At 40.7% G+C, this 22,161-nt stretch overlaps 1 protein-coding gene across 1 annotated transcript; it reads right to left on the bottom strand.

Moving 5' to 3' along the window:
- Nucleotides 1-4,261: 4,261 nt before the first annotated feature.
- On the bottom strand, nt 4,262-21,478 carry arpp19a (cAMP-regulated phosphoprotein 19a). Its single transcript, XM_034186839.1, has 3 exons — nt 21,300-21,478; nt 12,035-12,160; nt 4,262-6,200 (listed from the first exon to the last, which is right to left on the bottom strand). The coding sequence occupies exons 1-3, from the start codon at nt 21,354-21,356 to the stop codon at nt 6,030-6,032; spliced, it is 354 nt and encodes a 117-aa protein (XP_034042730.1). The 5' UTR covers nt 21,357-21,478; the 3' UTR covers nt 4,262-6,029.
- Nucleotides 21,479-22,161: the final 683 nt, after the last annotated feature.

Genomic DNA, 22,161 nt, shown 5'->3' with positions numbered 1-22,161 from the left:
ACCTGGTGGGAGAAACGGAAAACAAAAACCAAGCCAGCCAAACACCCCAGCCCACAACACATAGTCCACACTATACATTTTTAGAATCATTGTCATCCGATACATAATGTGGTATCATTTTCAATATGATTGGAACATTTTTTTTATATTTTGACACTGTGTAATTCTTCGATTGACCCCTACTTTGGCCACTATTTAAAATTCAAATCACTAAAGTTATTTTTCGACAATATGTACCAAAAGGTATACGCAGTCAAATTTTGGTGCTTGTAACCGGATTTGAAGGATTCTTAGTTATCTGCTGTACTATTTGCAGGACCACTCTATGTGAAGCCACAAGGTCCCATGAAGAAATCATAGATTGCATTGTTTACCTGTGCAGTAACAAAAGTAGTACACTTGAAGCTAATCTCTGATTAGTCCACTGAGAACTTTCTGTTGGCTTTGAAAACATTCATTTCAAGAAGAGGAATATGCAAGGTAATCTAATCTGATAATGTCCGAACATTCAAGAAGGCTGATCAGAATCCGAGGGAGCTATGGAATAGCATTAAAAGTGCACAGTTGCAAGAGTTCTTCTGTAACACTTTACTTGAAGGTATCATCATAATAGTGACATGACACAGTCATGAACGTGTCATAAACATGATATCAATGTCATAAATGTTCATGACTGCTGTCATTGTCATTTGGTTTTTGTAATGACAAGTTGATATTTTTTGTGTTGTCTTGAATATGAATATGAACATTCAAGAAGGCTGATCAGAATCCGAGGGAGCTATGGAATAGCATTAAAAGTGCACAGTTGCAAGAGTTCTTCTGTAACACTTTACTTGAAGGTATCATCATAATAGTGACATGACACAGTCATGAACGTGTCATAAACATGATATCAATGTCATAAATGTTCATGACTGCTGTCATTAAGTGTCATTTGGTTTTTGTAATGACAACTTGATATTTTTTGTGTTGTCTTGAATATGACAACTTGATATTAATCAAAGCGACATGACCAGAAGTTGTCTTTGGCCTTTTTGGTCTTCAGTTGTATGCCAACTTATCATTAGAAAAAATGAATGGCACTTAATGACAGCAGACAAACATTTATGACACTGACAATGTTTTTGACACATTCATGACAGTGTCATGTCACTATTATGACGATACCTTCAAGTAAAGTGTTACCAGTTCTTCTCAAGAAAGGGCATCACTTGGCGGTTTATTTCTGAAAGAGCTGCTTTGTGAGGCATTCTACGAGACTTGTGCAGTCAGTTAAACGAATACTGAGAAGGGTGCTTGGAAGAGCCAAACAACTTTGAAGAGACGTGCACCATCCTGACTGAAGCTGAAGCCATAATAAATCCAAAGTCTCTAACCTTCCTGCACAACGACATGAACCTGAGTCACTAACACCAGCTCACCATTTGGTGGGTGAAAGATTCAGCTGCATGACCCCACAAGCCATGTCCAGTTGACACTTGCCATCCAACAGCGAACAAGGAAGACGACTCAGTGATAGAGATACAGGCAAAGACTCATGATCACCTTCTGAACAGCTGGCGGAAGGAATATCTGTTCGACTCAAAGTCAACCCATCACTGCAAGACACACAGCCTTCTTCACTGAAGGACGGCGATGTTGTTCTCATTAGTGACGATAACACACCAAGAAAGTCCTGGAAGCTAGGATGAATTGATCACCTGTTTCCAGGCCAAGATGGACTTGTGCGACCTTGTGCTATTCGCACATCTTCGGGGACTGTGTTAAGGAGATCAGTCCAGTTATTGCAGTGATTTTCAACCTTTTTTGAGCTGCGGCACCCTTTTTATATTTACAAAATCCTGCGGCACACCACCAACCAAAATATTATAATGCTATTACCTCTGGTTTTGCGCAAAACCCAATTATCGCAATAGAAAATCGATACAGAAAACACCGCATTTCGAAAATCCTCAAGCATTTTGCGCTCTGATCTCAAGTAGGGCTGTCACGATTAGGAATTTCTGGAGACGATTAATTGTCAGACAAATAATTGCGATTGACGAATATATTGTCTATTTTTTTTTCTTTTTTCCCCTTCTTTATATTCTACTATTGTAGTATAATTACACAACTCTGGAAGAACGTTTGGCTTCTGTGAGTGGAGAAACTGGGAATAGTGCAACATTTTTATTTTTTATCTTCATTTTACATACAGTCCCAACTTTTTCTGATTTGTGGTTGTTTTTGTTGCATTTCTGAAACTGTTTCTCCTCATCAGTCACGTTTTGTGCTTAAACACTACATTAAGCTCAAGATTGAACAAATAAATACCTTTGGAAAATAACAGCTGTTAAAGTTCAGAGTTCTCACCTGCTTTTGTGATCTCTGCGTCTGAACATTGTTTTTTTTTTTGTGGCTCAGTTCATTCATATATTCTCATTTTTTAAATATGTTTTTAAAGATATTTGACCATTTATTTCATCTCATGATCTCATAAATTCAGCATACGACGCGCACATGGTGTGAACAGGACGGTAACGGCAGAATCACACCTTTAGAGAAAGTTCAGAGAGAAGTAAAGGCAGCTTCACGTTTCCGTTTTATTAACGTTCACTCGGGTTAAAATCCTCTCTCTGTTCCGCGCTCGCTGCGCACTGAACGTGTCGCGCCTGCATTCAGGAATCTCCCTCACCCACCCCCTCCCTCGCATCCGGCAGCCTGTTAACTCCGCGCGCGCGCACACACAGGCACCGACACACACACCGACAGCTCCGCATTTTAGACGGCTTTTGAAGGAGACGGCACTGTTTTAATCGGCCGTCAGCCTCCTTGTTATTGTCCCGCCTTAAGACGAGAGCGAGGCTGCAGCACAATGACGCCAGATTCTGAGTCGTTTTATGCTTTATGGATAAAATAAATAATTCACGGTAATCGCGAATATGAAAAATAATCGCGAATATGAAAAATACCCACGGCACCCCTGACGATTGATCACGGCACCCTAGGGTGCCGCGGCACCCCGGTTGAGAATCACTGAGTTATTGTATCCATTGGAAATTTAGATGAACTGTGACTCATCTGGGGGAGGATGTTTTAACTTTCTTGTGATTTATTAACATTTGCTTATTGGGGTTAATATATGGAGAGCAGTTCATGTCACAGAAAAAAAAGTTGGATAAGGACGCGAGTATGTGAGTATTTACTTGTGATAAGAACAAGAAATCTGAAGTATTTGTTCAAAGACTCCATTACCCATAAGCCTTGGCGGGGGCTTAGCAAGGTGTTGTGAGAAGTTTTTTTTGGTTGCAGTTAGTTTGTAGCAGAAGGAAAATCTCCATTATATATAAATCAACTTTGGTTTCATTAAAACGGTTGTTTACATCCAGAATCTCATCTCATTATTTTGGAAATAGTTGAAGTAAGTCACGTCAGTGTTATTGCTCTGGAATGGAGAGACGTAGGATCACCAAAATTACAGGAAAGGTACATCAGGTTCAGACCTTCAAGTTCTAAAGTGGATGACGTTGACCTCAGGTCACAGGACAAAAGGTCTTGCTAACACCACAGGAATTATGCTACCCAGAGATTTCACAGCCATGGAGGTTGAGGGGTAGTACTGGTAGATGCCAGTATGTTTTGTTGTTTTTAATTTAACCAGGCGAGTCCCACTGAGATTAAGAGATCTTTACAAAGACAACAGTCACAGTAAAACAGGACTTAGAAATATCAGTACACAACATGACCTTTTTCAAAACATATTATTCATGGAAATTTCAGCACTAACCTTCATCGTCATACCAGGTTAGAAATCAAACATACCTTAGGAGGAACAGACCAAAAATACAGGCTGACCTGACCTTTGGCAAATGTGATTTTGCTCTGCAATTCCAGAACCCATCTCCATGTGTACAAAGTTTGACACAAATCTGAGTGGAACAACTTAAATTGTTGCCTTTGACCCCAGAGTTTGATACCACCTACATATATGTGGTGGTGGACATCACAATTGGGGGAAAAGATCCACATTTTCACCGTTGACCCAAATTACCTTGACCTTTGCCAAAACAAACCCTGAAGGGAAATTCTGGGATTAACTGTCACCCAACATACTGAATTTGGAAGAACCTGGCCAAAGGCACTGGGAGGAGTTGAGGAACAAACTGTGCTCATATTAAGACATTCTACTTGATTAGCGATAATCAGCTCAGCGTCAGCTTAATGAACATCCCTACATATTCAATACAAGACATCTGATATAATACAGATGACAAAGGTTGTGGACATTTGTGCAAAACTATTTTATTTACAAAACAAAATGGCACAGAGTGACAGCAGGGCAGCCATTTACATGCACAGCACAGCCTGATATAGTGCAAGCTTAAATCGACTTTACATCATACATTTTGTAAAGTTGGCAAGTGCCCCTGAAAAGCAAAGAACCAATGGCATTTTATCTCAGAAGTACGTTCGGTTTTCGATGTCCACTGATTGCCCCCAAAAGTTGAACACAGCACTTTATCCAAGAGTGGTACAAAGTACATTCTCCCCATTAATTTAACCTTGCACAGCCACAGACACATGACTAGTCTATAGGACAGCTGAAATAACTAAAAATCTGTCTCCCCTGGAAGATATTGAACCCAAATTATTTTTCTTCATATAGTATGGTACTGTCAAGTTTCATTAAGAGCAGCTTAAGCGCTGCCTGTATGAGGTCAATATACATATGATGTGTAATTTAAAAACAAAACTCCAATTATCTCTTATTAGGGATGTTATGCCACATGTATTTTCCTTCATGCACATCTTCATATGGTATGCCACCATTGTGTGAAGTTTCATTGAAATCCACCATACAGTTTAGGATTTGTCATTAGAACATCAGCCATCAACATAATTTGATGATCTTGATTGAAGAAAAATTCAGAATTTCAACTGATTACAATTTCTCAAATACTTTGAGCTTTGATAGACTGAATGATTAAACAATTATCACACAAATAATTAAGATAACAGATTATAAAGCTCAACTACAGCCCACTCTGAAAAACAGAACTTTGTGGTCCTTCATAGTTATTCCTCTTCAAACATTAAAAAGCAGGTTGGACCGACAGAGAAGCCTGTGTCATCACCTCAGGCCAATACAACAAAACTCACCACACCCAAGTTCAGACAGAACCAAGAAAGCACACCCACTGCTGCTCTTACCCTCATATGGCAGGATTTCCTACATCACGTGTTGGTAAACTATCAACTACCTGCATTCCACCATTTCAGCATTTGTGCATGCGATTGTGGTTAGCGCACCTCATGACTTTAAAAATATGAGGTATGATTTGTGCATCCCTGTATGTGTGCATTACACTGTGACACTCTGACCTTTAACCATGTGGTCCTTCAGTGGAGTCTCCCTCCGACATTCACACAGCCCGAGTTTGGCCTCTGGGTTAGTAACCAGTGAACCACGGGAGCATACAGACAGCATAATTTAGAATCAAGAGATACATTGACAAAAATCACATGTAAAATGTTCACGAAGGCTGACGAAAGTGTCTGCACTGAACAACAGGAAATATATACACACTTCCAAACCATCACCATCATAAAACTCTCCAATCACAAGAGTTGCTCACTTTGCAGTCGGGAAATGCTGTGCTATTGGTTGTCCAGTTGTAGAGACATCACTGTGCACGCCTTCACAAGCACATTTGAATGTCTTTTCTTTCAGTGTATCTTATACGGAAATAAGTGGAGAAAAAATAAAAAGCAAGGGGAACAAGGAAAGGTAAGAGGACAATTAAATGGTCAGTTCCTGGGAGTAGCAAGAGAGAAAACACCAAAAATCATGCTAGGTGAGCGGGAAACAAAATTATGATTTTAAAGTATCAGCTAACCAGGTCACTGGGTGTTAGGTGTAGGTTACTTTTGGATGGGGGTCCAAGCTGGTCAGGGGACAGGTGGTACTGCGAGAGAGAGGGAGAGGTAAGATTACAGCAGTGACACTTGAGAGGGTTCGGCTGGGAGGAGCTGTGGAGACCATGCGCACATCAGACTGCCAGTTTACTGGCTACCAGAGAAGGTTTCCTCTGGGGCAGGTCCTGTGGAGTGGGGATGTGGTCCCCTGTGATCTCTGCCTTCTCTGGTGCCGCCATCGGCAGCTGCTTGTTCTTCATCTTTGCTTTAGCCATGTTGTAGTCCCCCGAGTCAAAGTATTTTGGCTGCAAATGGAGACAGACGGGATTTAAATTTGAATGTAACCTTGAACCGCTGAGTACACATTTCACAAGAGTGATAAATATTCTATCACACAGAGGAAAAAAAAGGAGGGGGTGATTATTTTATGTGCTAACGGACAATAGTTAAACTGGATAATCAAACCAAACACCAAACATCATAATCTTGTATGATTCATGTCACCTCGCCCAGAGGGCAAGACAGCAGAAATGAAACATGTTCAGTCTGCACAATGAAGAAAGAATTACCCCTACTGACTTGATTCTTTGGCTGTATTCCAATTCAGGGTCTGTGCCCAACAAAAATCTGGCGTTAAGAGAGGATGGAGGCCCAACCAACTGTTTTGAAATGAGACCGTCTAGCCCACAAAGCATTTTTCTTATCGTGCCCCTACTTCGTCATCTGGCATATAAGCACAGCTTATTTACAATTGTACATATGGTGTGCAACATTTTTTTGTTTTTAAATTTCTAACCATTTTATCTGGGGAGAGGGCTGTCACGATTAGGAATTTCTGGAGACGATTAATTGTCAGACAAATAATTGCGATTGATGAATATATTGTCTATTTTTTTTTCTTTTTTCCCTTCTTTATATTCTACTATTGTAATATAAGGCTACACAACTCTGGAAGAACTTTTGGCTTCTGTGAGTGGAGAAATGGATTCAATCTCGGAGCAAATCACTGCATTGCATAAGATTGTACTGCTGAGGACCACAGAATATTCTTCATAAATTTGGACTCTCGACGCTCAGGGGTGCAGTAAATAGAATTCTGTATCTCTCCGCCAAACATCAACATGGCAGCCTTATCGGCTCCTGAAGGCCAAATTCCCTGTTCTTCCCCCAGAAGGATCTACAGCCTTGGTGAAGGAATTCGCCCCCCCCCCCCTCTTTTCATCTACCCCCCCTCCCAGCCTGCTGTTGCCTAGCAACATCAGACTTTACACACACACACACACACACACACACACACACACACACACACAGAAACTGTCAGACTTTTCACATACACGGACAGAAATGGACAGAAATTTAACTCATCTGCACATGACACATGTCTCCCTATTACCCCCCCGTGTCTCTCCACTCCTCCCACCCAGGCTTCCTCGCCACCTCGAAGGCAGCGCGGTTTTTACTGCTGCAGCCTTCAACCCCCAGGCTGGGCGGCGCGGGCCCCTCCTGCTGCGGCCTTCACCCACTTTGCCTCAATTTGGAAAATGGACTACTTCAAGTTTAGTGCACATAAACAATGTCAAATGTATATGTGTTGTCTTTAACTTTGATGTGTGCCATTATTACGGTAAACAAGTAATAATTGTGGATTAATTGCTGTATCCTGTCTGAGGTAATTGGAGTGTAAACGTAATTGCCCTTTTTTGGGATCAATAAAGTTGTCTGAAGTCTGAAGAAACTGGGAATAGTGCAACATTTTTATTTTTATCTTCATTTTACACACAGTCACAACTTTTTCTGATTTGTGGTTGTTTCTGTTGCATTTCTGAAATTGTTTCTCCTCATCAGTCACGTTTTGTGCTTAAACACTACATTAAACTCAAGATTGAACAGTAAAATACCTTTGGAAAATAACAGCTGTTAAAGTTCAGAGTCCTCACCTGTTTTTTGTGATCTGTGCGTCTAAACATCACCACAGCGTATGCGTAATTTTTGCTCAGTTCATTCATATATTCTCATTTTTTAAATGTTTTTAAAGCTATTTGAGCGTTTATTTCATCTCGTGATCTCATAAATTCAGTATACAATGCGCACATGGTGTGAACAGGATGGTAACGGCAGAATCACACCGGGAGAGAAAGTTCAGAGAGAAGTAAAGGCAGCTCCACATTTTGGTTTTGTTTTTTTAACATGTTCACTCGGGTTAAAATCCTCTCTCTGCTCCGCACTCGCTGCGTGCACTGATGGTTCTCAGCAGACTGTAACGTGTCGTGCTTCCATTCAGGAATCTCCCTCCCTCACCCCTCCCTCGCAGCCTGTTGACTCCTCACACACACGCAGGCACGCACACACACACACACATATTCAGTTTTACTTTTTGTCAGATTTACAATCCTTCCCATTATTTCACCTGATCTCTCCTTGGAAGAACATTTCCTTTCATTTCAATAGGTCCAATAACTCATTAAGGCCTGTCAGCACAATTCACTGCATATCAATTTGCCTTTTTTAGACTTGTCACACCTTGACGATTTAGCCTGCATATGCCGATCGAATTAAAAATTCTGGCGTATGTCTAATAAATTAATGCAGCTGTCACACCTTGACGATTAACCGGCATATGCTAACAGCCTTCTTTCCACCCATTGATTAGGGTTGGTACTGCACAGTGTGGTGCCGGTCAGAAACAGAGTAATTTAAAATTATTTTATTTTATTATTTTCATTTTTTGTCTTGGTGGTCCATTTTCATTGTGTACAGAATGCTGATGAGTGGACTGGCTGTGGTAAATGCTGCCAAACGAATGTAGTGCTGTGACTCTTAAAACTTTTAAACCGCTGTTTATTTCTGATCAGGTCCACTGATCAGACCTGATCAGGTCATCACAGACCTGAATAATGAAACGCTGTGATGATTTAAACTTTTAAAGCGCCAGCTGACCGCGATCAGGTGTGATCTGAAAGAATTGCTGTGTGATCTGTCGGTGTGGTGATCACCCACAGTGACGGTGCTTTAAATGTTTAAACAGCGCATTAATCAGGGATGACCACACCTGATCGATCGATCAGGTCATCTGATGGTCACACCACAGTGACTTTAAAAGTTTAAAATCTTCACAGTGCTTCTGTGTGTTCAGAGCGCAACACCGGCATCCTCTGAGAAATGCACCTGCAGCAGAAAAACCACAGAGGGACTTGCTTTAAAATGCTATGTTTCCAGCCACAAATGAAAGAATTTCAGAGGTCATTTTCAAAAATCAGGAGCTTTATGTGGATTCATGTCCGTACGTGATGGTGAATTGGACTGAAATGAACAGGTCAGATTTACTCCGTGTGTGAATGAAATAGTCATTTGGCATGAGGACTGAAGGTTTCAGCCAATCAGTGGCCAGCATTAATGGACGGATTTAGACTTATGAGTAAATTACAAGAAACGTGTGCCAACAATCACATAACTTACCTACAACTTATGTCCTGCATGTGCGGGACATGTGAGTCACACACTGGCATTCACTGAAATTTTCAGCATGCCCAAATTTTTTTTGAGGAGCTCAGCTTATTACGGCGTACATCAGCGAGCTTCAACATGTTTCACCGTGCTTCAACATGCTCTTAACTTATAAAAACATGCCCTTAACTCATTGGACTTATGAGAGTGTTTTTAATATGATTGGCATACGCTGGCTAAAGGTGTAACAGGGCCTACAGATGATTTCATAATTTTTTTCCTCAACACAAATAGAGTCCCAAATTTCTTCCTTTACATGATCTGGGGAGGAGCCATGAACCTGATTTAATTTGTTTGAGGTATCGCATGTGTCACAAAACCAGACTGTTAAATGTGTGAACAATTGTTTTGCATCTAAAGCCTCGGTCCCACCGAATAAGCCGTGAATAATGAGCCATGCATGGGTGTGTCAGCGATGATTTGAAGAATGATCCACATTTCAAGCTATCACGTATCCGCAACTAAAGTGCCTCTATGTGCCACTCTGCGACAGGTATCAGTCTCTAGTGAGCCACGACTGACCTGTCATTTGAGCCCCATCCAGCCTCGAATGGCTCAGGTTGCTGTGTATGGTCCACGTCAAGCCACATATGATCCATGTAGCGCCATGTAAAACGACAGTGCACGTTTAGGCATGGGTTTGGTCCAAACCTCCCACACTTGGTCCTTTAAAGTGTGGGTTTTCAATTCACAGCATCCATTCAAGATGTCACATTTTTTAAACACACTCCAAAAACAGACGCTCCTGTACAGTCCGGTGTGCGCATCTGTGCACCAGGCCGCTGTTCACCTGTGTTCCAGAGTTATTAAATGCACCAGACCAGCTACAACCGAACCATGGGTTCCTGGACAGTCGCCTCTGCGCTTCCTCTCGCTGGCTTTATTCCTTTTGACACCTTGATCCAACTTTTAACTTTGTATTCGTGCGTTAGTGTCTGCAAAATTGCTTTTTCGCGCGAGCTGCCATTCTGCATTCCTGGACAGCCGCTTCTGCTCTCCTTCTCGCTGGCTTCCTTGGCTTTAAACACACAGTCATTTTCACACTGTGATCTAACTTTTAACTTTGTGTTTGTCCAATATTGTCTGAAAAATCATTCTTTTGCCAGCTGGCGTTCTTGCTAAATGCTCATTTTGAGTGCAAGTTATTGCGTCAGTGCATGCACATAGCAGAGCTCCTCTGATCCATTAACAAGATATTAAATCTATCATAGACATACATTTATAGTTGATTATATAGAAGGAATGAAGATGCAACTGTTTACCAAGCTATTACAATAAAAACATTGCAAATAATTACGCTGTTTCAAATACGTTCTCCACCTCAGTGCACGACAGAGAGAGAGAGAGGAAAAAGGGTCCAGATGAAAACAGTCCTCTGCGATTCCAGAAGCGATTAGAGGAGTTTTCAACTGCCAAGCTCTGACAGAAAATCCTTAATCAGCTACAAAATAATTTTTATATACAGTGTCCGGCACACAAAGCAGGAAGGATTGTAGTGCACGAGAGGGCGGAGCCTGTCAAAAATAGCCTCTCCGGTCCTCCTAGCTGCCAGGGTTGGGATAATGGGCTTTTACAGCCTCATCCTCACCACACACTTGCCTCTAAAATCCTCATTTGTTCTCATAGTAACTCATACACAAAGTGCCCCACGCAGCTGTTGCTAAATTTAAAACTTCTTGAAATTAGCACCACACTCAGAGACGAGTCTCGTTAGCCGAATATACTGCCTCTCAGAGCCACTACTCTCCCACGGTTGCTGAATACCTCCTCTTGTACCAAAAACATGCTGTGTGGCTCATTATTCACTGTTCAATATTTGGTGGGACCAAGGCTATACCTCAGGGCTCTGAAATGAAAATTGTGAAATCCGAGGAAAATTTGCAGGGGGATACAGCTCCCCAGCAGCCGGGGAGCTGTATGATCCTATATTCAACCTTTTATTTGACCTGTCAATGATGATGTTGAAATAACAGAATATGACATGGAAGTAGGACCTGGAACAATTTTCCTTTTAATTGTAAACCAAATTATGCATTGACTCAGAACAATTAAACTACATGAAATTTATGAAGACTGAAAAGACTGTTACAGTATTTCAAAAACCATAGCTAAAGCTTGTAGAATATTTGGAAAATCGTGGCAAAATATCAATAACATACCTTATAGTAAAAAGTCACATATATTCTTGTGTAAATTCATGCAGCCTAAATCCATTCAAAGCCACAATGTCTTTTTTACAATGAAAGAAAGTCTAGATTAGTGAAAAAAGTCACATAATCTTGTCTAAAATCCTGTTTGAACAGCAGAATGTTTATTTTCCAGGGAGAGAAAAATTCTTACTGTGTGTTTCTGAGAGGGCACAGTTCACTTTTCTGGTTTCTTTTATTTTTCAGGTGTGTTGATGAAGCCAGGGACGATTCCACGGATTCTTGTCCTTATAAGACTTTTTCAAACAGTCTTTCTCACCATCTTCTCTCTATGGGACGTCGGTCCGTGACACAGACATGTTGGATCCGCGGAGTTTTCACAGCCCCGATACCTGTGATAGCTTTACTTGCTATCAAGTAACAAGCTGGGAGAACATATGTGTGGTGATATTTTTTCCATATTTCTGCAAAAACAGCTGCCATCTCACCCCTTTTTGTATACGTTTACGAAGCAGATCAGAGCACCCAGGTTTATTGAGCAAATTTGGGTATTTTGCCTTCAGTTTTGCCTCCTCTGCCTTCTCAGGATTGATCGTCGTCTTGTCCTGTACATCCTGCAAACAACCAAAAAGCAAAAGAAAACAAAAAAGCAACAGGTTAATAGATAGAAGACTTGGTCAATAATTGTTGTACCACATGGTCAGCATGTGCTACAAAAATATTCTGTGAAGCGAATTGCATCAGAGACATTGCATTTCTTACCATCTTATAAATGAGTGATGCTGTGTATGAAAATGTTATTAAAATGGATGTCTGAAATAACAAAAATAGTTGAGTATCAAGGGCAGCATGTCCTTTTTATACTATACTGTTACATTTATTACATACAGACAGCATGACTTCATGTTTCCTGCAGTAAGTGTAATAAGTAGGTCTTGCCTCTTTTTTTTAGCCGATTTACTCAACCTCATAGCAATTATTCAAGTAGTCTGACTAATGGCAGTCACTTACTATAACATTCTTATCACTAGTTGCTGCTCTATTTAAAATAATTTTTCAACAAGAACTTCTGGCTCAACAAGGGCATGGCGTGAGAGTTCAACGAAAGGCTCTCTGCTGTGTTTATAACAACTGTATGTAGATAAACAAAGGAGGCAAAGGAGGATGTCTGGAGGCAGATAGAGAGGGCGGGGGAGGAAAGGAGAGGTGTGTAAGCTCAGCTGTAGTTTAATTAAGTAGTAAGTTGTAGTTTAAAGCCACATCAGCATCTGTGGCTATTTTATGGCAAAAATGTTTTGGAAGAAAAACGAGTAGTTTTTAACCAAAAAATAAAATAAAATAAAAAATTTGATGAGCTGCATTTCAAAAATGGGTGTAGACTCCAACCTGAGATTTGGGTAAGTGTGGTAGGTGAACTGCAATTATTGTTAAGCAAATTCTCAGAGGATGACCTGGGTGTGCCTGGTTGATATCATACTGAATGACCAAAATGCCAAAAAATATTAACTACAAGCCACATGGCCACTTGTGTCAGACTGTGGCTACACATTACGTTGCTGTAAGTCATGTTGAAAATGCTCCAAGCACTTGAGTCCCCTCCAGTGGTGACTCAAGTGCTGACTCGTGTGGAGTGTTCTTTAATTGGAATAATATGAACCCCAGTAACAAATAACTAAAATCACTGAATAATCACAAGAGAAATATTATCTGAATTCCACTTCAAAAATGGCACTGTAAAAACAAGGAAATGACATTATTATTATTTATACAGTGCCAAATCATAGCAAAGCTACCTCAAGACGCTTCACACAAGTAAGGTCTAACTTTACCAACCCTGAGAGCAAGCACACAGAGACACTACAAACAAGCATGCAAATAACTGGTGCTCAAGTGCTTGTGTGTGTTAAAAACACAATGTGAAGCTGATAACATGGAGGGAAGTCCTTCTCAGGAGGAAAGCAATGACAACTGATTGTATGAAAAGCACTCCCCCCATGTCTTCGGCCGCACATCATTTTTGCACAGTTCCATCATCTACTGATAATGGCTGACCAACCTCACAATGTGTACCCACAACTGTGATGGCACCCAAACTGCCATACACACAGCAAATGAAGGATGAGGCCAGCAAGTCTTTACTTATATGCGAGACAGCTAAGATGGACAGCGTGTAGGCCCAAACCATAGATAGACTGTATATAAACTGGACAGAGCCTGCGTGATGTCACTCATCGGTTTTCTAGAAAGACCCGAAAAAGCCAAAATTAGTGTGCCTTAACTGAGACAGTGGAGAATGACGAGTCGAAAAAGACAGAAAAAGATGAAGTTGTACAGCTTACCTTTGATTTGGAGGGGATGATTGTAGAAAGAAAAGTTTGAGGGTCAAATTAGTCCACAATAAAGCATACTCCAGAGAAAGAACTTTAAAACTGTCACACACATCATTGCATGACACGGAGTTACAGAGCTGCAGCTGCATAAATCAGGCTTTAAATGAATTAAATAAATCATCATAAATTGTAAATTTATATAAATTCGATTGCTTAACTATTTTTTAAGGTTGCGACCAATCCGATATTGGGATCGGGTTCCGATACCGACGTAATTCACGTATCAGAAAATACTGATCCAACCTGTGACATTTTCCGATACCGCAGAAGACCCACTGTGAATCCCCTCATCTGCGATTGTTTGCTCTCTGCTCTTTGCTGCCGAGAGGGAGAAGAGGAAGAGGAGGTTGTCTGGAGCTGAGCTGTTTGAGAGAGCTCTCTTCCGCAGTGTTCTAGCTGTGGGTAGCGGCAAATTTCTGCATGGCTTTCGGTTTCAAATTGTCTGTTCGCCAAGCACAGATTTTCAGGAAAATTAACTGAATTGTTGTTGAAAATGTGTGCTAAACAGTTAGCTGCTTCACTGTCTCAAGGCTGTGAAACGCCAGCTCAGCATGCAGCCGAGGAGGAGAAGCTGAACAGAGATTCTGTCCGCTGAAAAGGAAAAAGTCTCCATTAAAATCCTGCGCGAGTGTCGCTGATGATACATTTATTTTGCAGTTGAAAGGCTTCCTGTTTCCAAAAAGTTCAAAGTTTGCGCAGCACGAAAACAGTGAGAGAGAAAGAAAAGGGAGAGATGGAGGGAGAGAGAGCATGAGTGAGAGAGAGAAAGAGAGCGAGCAAGAGAGACAGACAAAGAGAGAGAGAGGGGTGGGAGATGGAGAGACAGACAGAAAGAGAGGGAGAGAAATGGAGAGAAAGACAGAGAGAAAATGCTGTCTTTTCTCTTTAAGTCTATAAAAATAAGGCTGTAAAAGTCTGTAAAAAATAAAAGTACTTAATTCTTTCATGAAATAAACAAATCTAGGCTTTCATGTCAGATACACCTTCTGGCAAATTGTAGCTCAACTTTCAGGTCTCCTTTTTAAGAAAATCCTTATATAAAATCAACAACAATAATAATAATATTAAAGCAAACAGAGCTCTGGTATCGGATCAGAAAAGTATCAGTATCGGCTAGGGATGGGTATTGATAAGATTTTATCTATATCTATGCCATTATCGATTCCGCTTATCGATCCGGTTCCTTATCGATACCTCTTGTGAATTTTCTGGATACTAAAAGTAGGTTTTACAGGTTTTCTATGTCAACACATTTTAAATTGGTCACTGGATCCTTGATCTCTGGACATAAATAAAATCTGTAGTTTTAGACAAAAGCATTTCCTTTCAGACATTCTGGCATGAATGTCTCTCCGTACCTCTGAGCTGAGCTCAGTCGGCTGCTGCACGTCAGCGCAGGACGTCTCGATTTGGAAGGAAAAAATGTTTAGATCGACTGCGGTTTGTTTGTATTACAACATTTGGAAAGAGGTGTCATTTGATTTAAACTGCATTTTGCTTTGAAGTTATTAATTTCGACTGGACTCTATTGTTGTAACTTGACTCTGCAGAGAGCGGCGCAGCATTTGGAGCTGTGTGAACAGAACTTAGGACAATTCTCATTTCTTTCTCCCAACAAGACAGGAGTCCCAGTTAGTGACTTTAAGCCGCACAAAAGTGACTCACGATTGACATATTTATGGATAAAAGTGGTGAAAAACAAAAAAAGCTGAAACCCAAAATTACCCCCAACACCACCCGCATGAAAATGTTTGAATTCTAGAAGCTCTGAAATGCAATTTTGGAGTATTCCAGACAATAAACTGCAGTGAGTGCAGCATCCAATTTAGTGAGAAAAAAAAACCAACTTTCCTTATTCAAATTAATTCCAGTAGTATTCTGCTCTTACTAGGATGCAGCAGTTTTCTAGCTTGGCAGATAGTTCTGGAGGAAATCACTGAAGAAATTAAACTGAAAATATGGTCTGACCAAAACAAATGGTCATTAAACTTATATAAAACAGGGATGAAGTGGAGGTGTGAGAGTCACTAGGTGTTCACAGGAAACACTTATTTATTTCTATATGTATTTATTTATTTTCACTGTTAGTTTGTTTTATCTTTTCTGTTGTGTTTTGTTTCATCAGGTTCTTTTTGTCTCTCTAAAATTGTATTTTAGATTGTATTAGTTATTGTATTAGTTATTATTACTATTATTGTTGTTGCAATTATTATTAATATATGAATAAAAAAATACAATTTGACAATAAACACTGAGCCATTAATTATACAGAAAACATGCACACAAACATGCTGAGATGTGAACAGCTTAATGCTAACGCATTAGCATCAGCCCCGTTTTTAAGTTGTAAAATACATCTATCAACTGTTTCAGAAGACCATAACAGATCAGTTTAGCATAAAAACGTAAATATTACTCACAGACATATGCTCTTTAGGATTTTAGCGGGGAAAATTAAGATAAAGCCAAAGTGTGACTCAACAAAGCATCAAATCGAAGCAGTGCTTCGATTGGTTCAAGTTTCAAAGCAAAGCCGTGCTGCAGAAAAATTTATTACAGACCCGCTGCAGGATCTGTAATCAATGTAGAGAAATGATCATTTTCCTGACAAACACACCCAAAAACAATGGCAACTCTGAAGGACCGATAAGGAAATCATTAAACAAAAAAGTTACTGATGTCGGTGGATCAAACCATTTCTTAACAATACCCGAAAGGAACCAGTTCTCGATACCCATCCCCAGTATCGGCAGATATCCAAATTCAGGTTTCGGGATTGGATCGGATGTGAAAAACTGCGGCTCGTGCATCCCTACTATTTTTATATTTATTTTGATAGCACCTGTACCTGGATGTGTTGCTGTATGTGGTTAAATGATTAAAAAAAAATGTATTAAAGGTTCATTCAGTAGTTCAGCGCAGTTGGAACCAAAATGACGTCATGTTCCGAGTTGACACGCTCTCACTTAAGGCACACTAACTGAAATGACACCCCCTCCCTTTTTTTTTTCTTGCCGTCGCCCTGTTGAGAGCTCCGCCAGCGTTGATTCATTGCTGAACTCATTAATGCATAAAGGGAGGGAGCACGAGTGGCTCCGTGTGTGACAGAAAAAGCCTGAACACGCCCTCCTCCCGGAGTCTGAAGCACAAACTAACAACTAACCTTGGTTTGGGTATTATTTAATTATTTTTAGGGACTGCACAATGGTTTGCATAATAATTTACTTTGGTGTGGACAGTAAAAGTTATCCGCCGCATATTTCCTCAGTAATCATGCATTAGGTGGACCTACCAACAACTGCTAAATGTGCTAACACCACTCCGTTAGGGTGTTTCACTACAAAACAAGCCGTATTATTCCAGGTGGTTGCAATAAAATACTCCGACACAAAAGCATGTGGTTCCATTTCGGTAGGAGTCTACGAGAGCAGTCGATAGACACAGCCGCTGTCACTTAAAGCAACCATGCCCACAATTAGAAAGAATTTTATTACTTAAGGCTATAAATATGTTTATTTATGCTCTAAAGTTGGACATTTTAAAATGGGTTTCTACAGGAATGTGCTCTGTTTTAGAGCCAGCCTTAAGCGGCCCGTCAAGGAACTGCACATCCTGGTTGGGGTCAAAATGTGAGCTCAAGCACAGCCAGCATGAACTCCAGATTCTATCCTGCTGCTCAGTTGGTCTGGTGATTGAGGTGGCGCACAACCCAGTGTCCAATTTTAACGCTGTGCAGAGAAAGAAATAATCCATAATATCACGACGAGTTTGCCTTCCTGAAGTTATACAGACATGCACTAGGGACATCTTTAAAAAAAAAAGTTTTCCTCAATTTTGCCAAATAGTGAGGGGGACTTTGCTGCTCCAAACATGGTGACAATGACATGGCACACCTCAGCACAGATGAGGTGTGCTGTTGCTTGGCCTATTTTTGGTAAATTAACAATAGTAAATAAATAAATAGTTAATCAATTCATTGATTTACTGCCCCTTATCTGGGTCCAGGTTGTGGTGGCAGTAGACCATCTCATCTCATCCCGCACATCTTGGCCAAGTTCTCTCACTCTTTCTAGGGGATTCCAAGGCTTTCCAAAGCTAGCTGGGAAATATAATCCCTCCAGTGTGTCCTGGGTCATCCCCGGGGCCTCCTCCCAGCTTGACATATCTGGAAGACTCCGCAGGGATAAGACCAGGGGGACATCGGCACCAGACACCTGAGTCACTTCAACTAGCTCCTTTCAATGCAAGAAGTAGTGACTCTATGCAAAGTCTGTCCCGGTGGAGCCGCTCCTCTTTCCATGACAAAAACTCCTGTAACAGTGGAATGTGCCGTTCATTTCTAAACTGGACGCTGTCTTGATCCGGTATGTCGTCTGACTAGCATGGGAATTTTGAAAAGACGTGGACATCAGTACTTTTTTGGCACATTAAGACAGACGTGCGGAGGAGTTCCGCGCGTCGCGGTGGAGCCGCATGGCGCAAAGCAACGCCGTGATGAAGCCTTCCAGGACATGTTGGGGCATGTCCAGCTCATGCACAATCACAATCGGATAATCACACGACTGAAAAGCAACCGGAATCCATCTGAAATCCACCTGAAAGCCGTCCTGTGAGACCAACACCAAGGTGGTTTTGTCCCGCGTAATGAACGGCTCCGTGGCGCGTCCCTCCGCTTTTCTTTCCATGAAAAAAACTCCTGTAACAGTGGAATGTGCCGAAAAAGTGCTGATGTCCACGTCTCCTGCCTTTTTGTGAAAGTCAGATGAGGTCCCGGATCAACAAAGCCTTCACGTTGGAAATGATCTGGTTGTTACAGCGGGGTCTGAGCATGTCGATCGGCGCTGGGAGCGCGCCACGCTCTCAGCAGTTGTGGGCCGTCCTTAAAGCGGCAGTAACACTCCTTAATCTGTATAATCCCCATAAAATCTTCCCTGAAAGCCATATTCATTTTCCGAACCGTGTCCACCTGGAGGTCTCTCACAGTTTCTGGAAAAAAAATTGATGCAGCAAAGCTCCAAATCATTCAGACATTTATTCGCAATAAAAATCCGAGGAGAGGGGTGGACCACTGCTCACGCAAAGCCTGCTCACAGGTGAATGACGCAACCGACAGGCGTAAAAAAAACTCACGCATGCGCACGAAGGTTCAAGCTTGGCTGATGCAATCACACGTGATTCAAATCCATATGGTTTTTGAAAAAAATAAAAAGGTCCGATACTTTTCTCACAGAGCTCGTAAAAAGGAGCAATCTGCCCTTTTCCAACAGAGCACCATGGCCTCAGATATGGAGGTGCTCATCCCAGTCACTTTACACTCAGCCTCAAACCTGCCTAAGTGTTGAGCGATTGGGATGAGACATAAATAAGTAATAATTCATTTATTATTTAATTTATGAGTAGACATTTTTAACAATCATAAATTCAAGTATGCTGCCCATGCCTGCCAATCAAGATGTTTAACTGAAGACATCCTGCCTTTCCAATTAAGTAAACAACATCCAAACCAGTTCTTGGTGATAAGCTTGCTTTTTCTACAGCCAAAATAATTTCCTCAACCAAATCCTCCTTGCTTGTGTGATAAATTAAGCCTTGTTTACACTGTCAGTTCAAATCAGATTTATTGCAAATCTGATTCAAATCAGATCTCACTGACTGACTGTCCACATTATATAGCAAGTGACCAGATCTGATCTGTGTCCACATTGACAAGTCTTATCCATACTGATTGCTATGCTAACATGCTATGCCCAGGTAAATCATGGATGATAGCAGAATGTACCAGTTTTTGTGTGAAATGGTTATGTGACATCACCAGGCAAACATTCTTGTAACTGCAAGGAAGCGACAGAAACAGAGGAGACAGCTGAATTTTGCTGCAATGCTCTGTTGTTTTTGACTGTTCACTTCAAAATTTTTTTTCCACTTCACAGGTAAGGCACCTTGAATCAACTTCCATCTCTCTGGAACTACATCATTATTGTTCGTGTCACAACTGAGAGTGACTCAGAGGACACTTTGTAATCCTATTTGAGCAACTGAGATGTGCAGATTGAAACGGATGTGCAAAAATACGATTTCAATTGCATTTCAAACCACCTCCGTATATGGTTTGAATACACTTCGGAAAAAAGTGATCTCATGCGTTTTTTTGCTCTCCAGACTGCCAATAAATACATAAATAATCAAGCTAGGTACAACCTGGATATGCTAGTAGTGAGTAGTAATATGAACAAGTCTTTAGTCTTGATCAAACATGAGCTCGCAGCAATGAGCAACTGATGCTCAAGAAATCAGTGACTCATTCACTACCCCACAATCAAACGTGCTTGGACTGAGATGGACTGCATTTATAGAGTGCTTTTCCAAATGCATCAGAAGCACAAAGCGCTTTACAATTATGCTTCACATTCAGACACACACACACACACTGATGTCAAGGTAGGCCATGCAAGGAGCTCACTACACATCAGGAGCAACTAGGGGATAAGGACCTTGCCCAAGGGACCTTGGTGATTTTTTTACTGTCTGTACAGAGGATCTTCTGGTCTGAAGCCCAACACTTAAGTAAGTAAGTAAGCAAGCAAGCTTTATTTATATAGCACTTTTCACAGACCAAGGTCACAAAGTGCTTCACACAATATAAATAGACAATAAAAACACCACATACAAATATAGAACAATAAAATAAATTGACACTAAAATGCCAATTTAAAAAAATGTGTCTTTAGTTGCCACTAGATTATCACCTCCCCCCTGACAGATCCTCTCTACTTAGAAGGTGGAGCTAAAAAGAGGGGCTAGACAATCGAGACTCGTTCCAGAACCACCACCACGAGCGAGTAGGAGGTGATGGAACTTGGAAAGAAAAATGATCTCAAACTCAGCTTCAGTTACAGGAAAACCTGTGCATGACTGATAACACTGTGGAGAAATTAATATTTTTGTACGACATATGACGCTCGTATACACTACAAGAATGTGTACACATTTTTAATTTTAAAACGTGGGTAGTCAGGCATTCGGAAAACCAACTCAAGTGTCCTGCCCGCATTTAGAAGAACACCAGCAGCTAAAACGGAAAATACTGGCGCTTTAGCATCACAGAGAGGCTACTGTATCAATGTCGTGACAGCTAGCTAGGGTATTAGTTAGCATAGAGGTACTCAGTCCCACACCCGAAACAGAAGCTTTGTAACAGCTGAGAAGGTACGGAAGCTATTTTTGAAGGCAAAGTTCGAACTGGTAACACAAACCAACAAAGCAAGCAACACTCATGCTCGTTTTTTATTAACATGTCACTAACAAGGAGTGGGAGGAATGACCATGCTATGCTAACAAGAAAACTAACACCCCAAAAACTTACTTTCTCTTCTGCCGGTGTCTCCTCGACAGTTTGTGTTTCGTCGATTTCCTCCGACATCTGTGGATTACTGTTATCTAATTATTCAGAAGAACGTTTTCTGCCTGAACCAGTCTGCACTGACTGACTGCGTCTGAGCGCGCGCCCACACGCTTCCCACACAAGAAACTACGTCACCGCGCGCGCCCTGAAAGCGATCAATTGTATGAAATACGTGCGCGCGACACAAATCCAGATTTAAATCTTCAAATTTGCAGGCTGACGGATGCCACGCTGTTATCAGACGGCTGATTTAACATAAAAATGTCTAAAATAAAATTAATAAAATGTACAAAAATAGTGATTAAGTAATTACAAATAAAATGTTTATTCTGTAGTTCATCTGATTTACATTTAGGTTTTTTTTTTCTTTTCTTATATTCTAGCATTTATGTTAATGTTTGTAATTTGACTTATTTTTGGCTATTAATGAACAAAAAAACGCCGCAAGACTTGGAGTCGGTTTGGAGCATAGATATTATAAAGAGTAGACGCTGCATTGGTTGCCGAAGCGCAAGAAATGCAGTCGCAATCTTGGACCAGTCATTGTAGTGATTTGGTGATTAAGTTTGATTTTAGAATCTTGTTCACTTTTTTATTTTAATGTTTCTATATTCAAGTTGCTTTGTTCTTTATTTTCTCTGTTCTATAAAGTGTCTTTTAGCACTGTGTGAAGCGCTATATAAATATAATGTATTATTGTTATTGCTATTATATTGTCGTGATTTGGTGATTAGGTTCGATTTTAGAATCTTGTTCACTTTTTTATTTTAATGTTTCTATATTCAAGTTGCTTTGTTCTTTATTTTCTCTGTTCTATAAAGTG

This window comes from Thalassophryne amazonica, chromosome 2, assembly GCF_902500255.1.
Source record: "Thalassophryne amazonica chromosome 2, fThaAma1.1, whole genome shotgun sequence".
Lineage (NCBI taxonomy): Eukaryota > Metazoa > Chordata > Actinopteri > Batrachoidiformes > Batrachoididae > Thalassophryne > Thalassophryne amazonica.
This window is presented reverse-complemented; position numbering and strand designations above follow the sequence as displayed.

Excerpts from the sequence above, each read along its gene's own strand:
- arpp19a (XM_034186839.1), bottom strand. The coding sequence starts at position 21,356 with ATGTCGGAGGAAATCGACGAAACACAAACTGTCGAGGAGACACCGGCA. Across the intron at positions 12,161-21,299 it reads AGACACCGGCAGAAGAGAAA|GATGTACAGGACAAGACGAC; the intron begins GTAAGTTTTTGG and ends GGTTGTTTGCAG. Across the intron at positions 6,201-12,034 it reads GTAAACGTATACAAAAAGGG|CCAAAATACTTTGACTCGGG; the intron begins GTGAGATGGCAG and ends CTCCATTTGCAG.